Consider the following 4590-nt stretch of genomic DNA (forward strand, 5'->3'; position numbering starts at 1 on the left):
ACAATTATTACCAAGTTCAACATTCCGTAAACTGTCTGTAAAGAACAGAAGCTCTGGACAGTAACTCCAGTTACATGATTAGTGCTCCCTTCTGCTTAGGTTTATTTACTACCAGTTCATGTTCATGTGTTTTTACATTAACTCCTTCAATGTCAACTATTACCCTGTAGGAATAATATGAATATTTTGTATTGGATATTATTTTAACAGCCTGATGATGATGATGTAAAGAAAAATTCAAACCTCCTTTCCAAACAAAATATGAACCAGCATTAAAAAGTTATCAGACACATTCATATGTTATGTTGCTTTCTTTTATGTCTTCTCATATTTGTGATGGATGACTGGATTGAAAGAACTAGCTACTTGAAAATGCATACATTTTTCACAAAGTAATTGGAGTTGTAGGCGTGGCGAAGAATACTGAAAGCCATATTCATAATTTATGCCCATAGCTTTTTTTGTGACTTCCAGAAAGCTGCAGTAGCTTAAAGACAGCCTTTGTAAAAACAGATTGGACTGGCTGGAGGCCATGTGCATGAATACTCCAGCCATCATTAGCAAGTAAGATAGTTGGTTGAGATACTGGTTGAGATAGTATCAATTATCTAAGTAACAGAGTTGCTTGTTAGCTGAACTTGAAGTAGCACTTAGTGGGATTACTTCAGTTTAAAATTAAGCAAATTGCTCAAAGACTGTGTGATTCCTGAGCAATCTGAAATAATTCTAGCAACATAAAGCTGCCCAGCTTCTGCCTGCCTCTGTCACTCTTGCAGCAGCTCCTGTACTCAGGGGACTCTGCACAGTAAGTCAGCAGAAAATCGTTTGCTCTTTTGTCAGGTTAGTTTTCTGCATACTCAAGATACAGAAATGGCTAAGGGAAAGGTTTGAAAAGCACTGGTGCTAGCACAAGGCAAGGAACGGGACTACAGGGATGTGTGGGCCACTGTCGCTGAGAATTAGAGAAGTCTAGACTGCTATGAAAACACAGTCTTTTACATTTATGCTATTCTCCTTCCCGTGGAAGTACATTAATGACTGCTATAGATTTAATTTGGAATAAACCTTTATTCTTAATAATCTACTATAACCATTGTTGTTTGAAGATATACATTTATCTGTCACAGATAGGACATTAATGTCCTATTTCTCATGTTCAGCCTAGTTAACTGGTGTACTTAAGGAAGATAAAAAAGGAGGGGCAAATCTTTACTTCCAACTACTACTTCTAACTTCACAAAGAAATCTACTAAGATCAGACTGACCCTCCAGAAATAAGGTACTATTCAGTTAAGTAAGGGATTTTTACAATCGATGTGTAAGAATATGATTCAAGACATTTGCCCCAGGACTTCTGTGGGGTTTAGAGTAAATGGTTTGTGTATTATAATATGTTTTAATCAAACTTAACCAAGTGCTACAACATTTAAAGCCCTTTTAGAAGGCTTATGATAGTATTTTGTGTAGTTAGCATAAGTATCTTCAGAATTCGTGTACTACCACTTAATGTGGAATAATAATTTGTATTTTCTAAGCAACACTAGACATGTAGCCATGTATCACAATATATCACTGTTTTGTATCAATTCAAAAGTACAGAAATTCATGTTGTCCCTGTTTTTTAAATGCCACCAATCTATATATGAGTAAATGATACATACATGTATTACCTCATCTCTTCCTAAAACCGAGGTTAGGCATCTGCTGGGGAGAACAGGAGGTGGTGATGTACACTGGAATTTACACAACAAAAGACCTTGTTTTAAAAAAAAAATTCCCTGGAAAATACCAAACTGCCATATGATTCCCTTGTTGGGTTAGTGTTATTGCAACCCATTAACCGAGTTCCAGTTAATCACCTTACTATTTTCTGTAGCAACTAAGATTTTAGTGTAGGAAAAAATAACTTACCTTTTGTCATGGTTTCTAGTCTTGTAGTTGTTCTCTTCTGCATAGCCTTTAGTCCTATGGAAACATTTGCACTATGAGAAACAATCAGAACATGCTATCTCAAGTTTTAAATTTTCCAAGGATATAATACAGACCTCTCTTTTTCATTTGATACATTTTATGAAAGAATTAACAAAGCTCTGCTTCTCCATTTGATAGCTCTAAGAGCTAGTGCCCTTTCAATTATGTGTCTATCCATCAAACTCACAGTTAGTGATTTAGGTTTAAAATTAGAGTGTAATCTGTAGGTGCTGAGGAGGAGAAAGTGAGCTAGTGTTTGTGATGGAGCACACAGGAGTGAGAGCATCATGGATTTATTAAGATACTGAAGGGTGTTGAGAGGGTTTCCCAAAGCATTCATCAGGCAACAGCCCTCTCACTTGCTAACCTCAGAATTATGCAGCTGTGCTGCTGCACGTCATATTTAGAGGGAACAGAGGCTACCTGGCAATAGAGTATTTTTGCTTTTTTATGGCTGCAGTAAACTTAATTGCCCATTTTATTTCATTTCCTCGTGGACTGCTATTCAGGTGGTTTTGCCCCTTTAGTCCTGGAGACTTTTTTCTATACCTCTGTTTCAAGCTCACCTATAGAAAGTAGAACACAAAAACTTTCAAAATATTTATGTGACTATTAGGGCTTGTAGGTTGGGACTAGCTATCTTGGCGGTTTTCCAAATCAACGGTTCTTCTCATTTCAAAATCAGTACACTGTGCAAGTCGCTGCTGCCATCCCATGTATCCATAGTGGCCTCCATGGGAACACGCACACAAAAACGGGTCACTAGACAGACTGCTGAAAATTATTTTTTTTTTTTTAACATGTAGGAAAAAAATAGGAAAAACTGTCTGTGTTTGCTTCAGATGTATCCTGGTTATCTTTTTGGCCCATGTACAGGAAACAATCCATTTCCTATCCACTTTTTTTCCTGAAGTGACTTAAAGATGACAGTGTATTTCAGTGAAAACATTTCTGCACGCTTGCGATTACAGCGTCCATCCTTCTCGTCGGCGTGGTGCCGTGCGGAAGACCCCATGGTTCGGTGTTTCTTGCAAATAGCATCGTGTATGCGGGAGCCATTGTACATCACTGCCAAGGCAGGACGTTTCCAAAGAGCCCCGGTGTTGGGGAATGAACGCCGGGCACTGCTGGCAGCGCTGCGTGCTCGCTCCCAGCACTCGGCACACACAAACCCCCCCAGCAAGGGCTCTAGAGCCATGGCTTTTAGCCGAGGACAATGGTCCTTATCGCTCTCTACAGCTCCCTGAGAGGAGGCTGGATCAAGGTGGGGGTCAGTCCCTTCTCCCAGACAACAAGCAACAGGACAAGAGGAAATGGCCTCAGTTGTGCCAGGGAAGGTTCAGGTTGGATATCAGGAAAAATTTCCTCACGAAAAGGGTTATGAAGCACGGGAAGAGGCTGCCCAGAGAGGTGGTTGAGTCACCGACGCTGGAGGTATTTAAAAGCCGGGCAGACGTGGCGCTGAGGGACACGGGTCAGTGGTGGGTTTGTCCGTGCTGGGGTGGTGGTGGGGCTCCATCACCTGAAAGGCCTCTTCCAACCTGGACAGTTCTGTGATTCTGTGAAGTGGCAGAGGACATTTCCCCCTCGTTCCAAAGAGAAACACTGGAATACTGTGTCCAGCTTTGAAGTCCTCAACACAGAAAGGACATGGACCGGCTGGAACAGGTGCAGTGGAGGGCCACGAAGATGCTCAGAGGGATGGAGCACCTCTCCTATGAAGACAGGCTGAGGGAGCTGGGATTGTTCAGCCTGGAGAAGAGAAGGCTCCGGGGAGACCTTATAGCGGCCTTTCAATACCTGAAGGGGGCCTATAGAAGGGCTGGGGAGGGACCCTTTGCCAGGAAGGGTAATGATAGGACAAGGGGAAACGGTTTTAAATTGGAAGAAAAAAGATTCAGATTAGATCTCAGGAAGAAATTGTTTACTCTGAGGGTGGTGAGACACTGGAACAGGTTTCCCAGAGAAGCTGTGGCTGCCCCATCCCTGGAGGGGTTCAAGGCCAGGCTGGATGGGGCTTGGAGCAACCTGCTCTGGTGGGAGGTGTCCCTGCCCAGGGCAGGGGGTTGGAACTCGATGATCTTTGAGGTCCCTTCCAACCCAAACCATTCTATGATTCTATGATTCTTTCCACCTTTAATGCTACTCTACTCGTAAACAACATCCCTCGGGTTGACAAAACGAAGCGCCCTCCCGGGGTTCCCGGGTGGCCTCGCAGCGGGTGGCGCCGGCCGTTCCCCGCGGCAGTTTGGGCCTCGCCGCGCCCCGTACCCGCCGCAGCTCCACGTTGGCGGCGCAGGCGCAGTCCTCGCGGCCTTCACTGCCCGGCCGCTGAGAGGACCCGGGAAGGAGGGACGGCGGCGGCCCCGGGGGGTCGGGGCGGGCGGACCTCAGCCCCTCACCCGCTTCCCACCCGCCCTGGGGGTCGCACTCCGTTCCCTTGTCTGCCGGCCCCCTCCGCCCTCCCGCCACCATGTTCAAGAAGCTGAAGCAGAAGATCAGCGAGGAGCAGGCGCCGCCGCGCGGGGCGGGGGGACGGGCGGCCCCTCTCCTGCCGCAGGTATCGGGCGGGGGGGACGGGATGGCGTCCGTCAGGTGGCTGCGCGGGGGCAGGCGGGG

At 45.4% G+C, this 4590-nt stretch overlaps 1 protein-coding gene across 5 annotated transcripts in view; it reads left to right on the top strand.

Moving 5' to 3' along the window:
- Nucleotides 1–4318: 4318 nt before the first annotated feature.
- Nucleotides 4319–4590, top strand: part of GOLGA4 (golgin A4) — a 65118-nt gene continuing 64846 nt past the window's right edge. For 3 of the 5 annotated variants that reach the window (XM_014949482.1, XM_014949481.1, XM_014949483.1), the window contains exon 1: nucleotides 4319–4531. In XM_014949482.1, the coding sequence (XP_014804968.1) occupies nucleotides 4445–4531 (87 nt within the window). In that variant the 5' untranslated portion in view covers nucleotides 4319–4444. The remainder of the gene's footprint in view (nucleotides 4532–4590) is intronic. The other 2 variants (XM_014949479.1, XM_014949480.1) reach the window with 1 other exon arrangement.

The sequence above is a fragment of the Calidris pugnax genome, unplaced genomic scaffold (assembly GCF_001431845.1).
Source record: "Calidris pugnax isolate Ruff unplaced genomic scaffold, ASM143184v1 scaffold124, whole genome shotgun sequence".
NCBI lineage: Eukaryota > Metazoa > Chordata > Aves > Charadriiformes > Scolopacidae > Calidris > Calidris pugnax.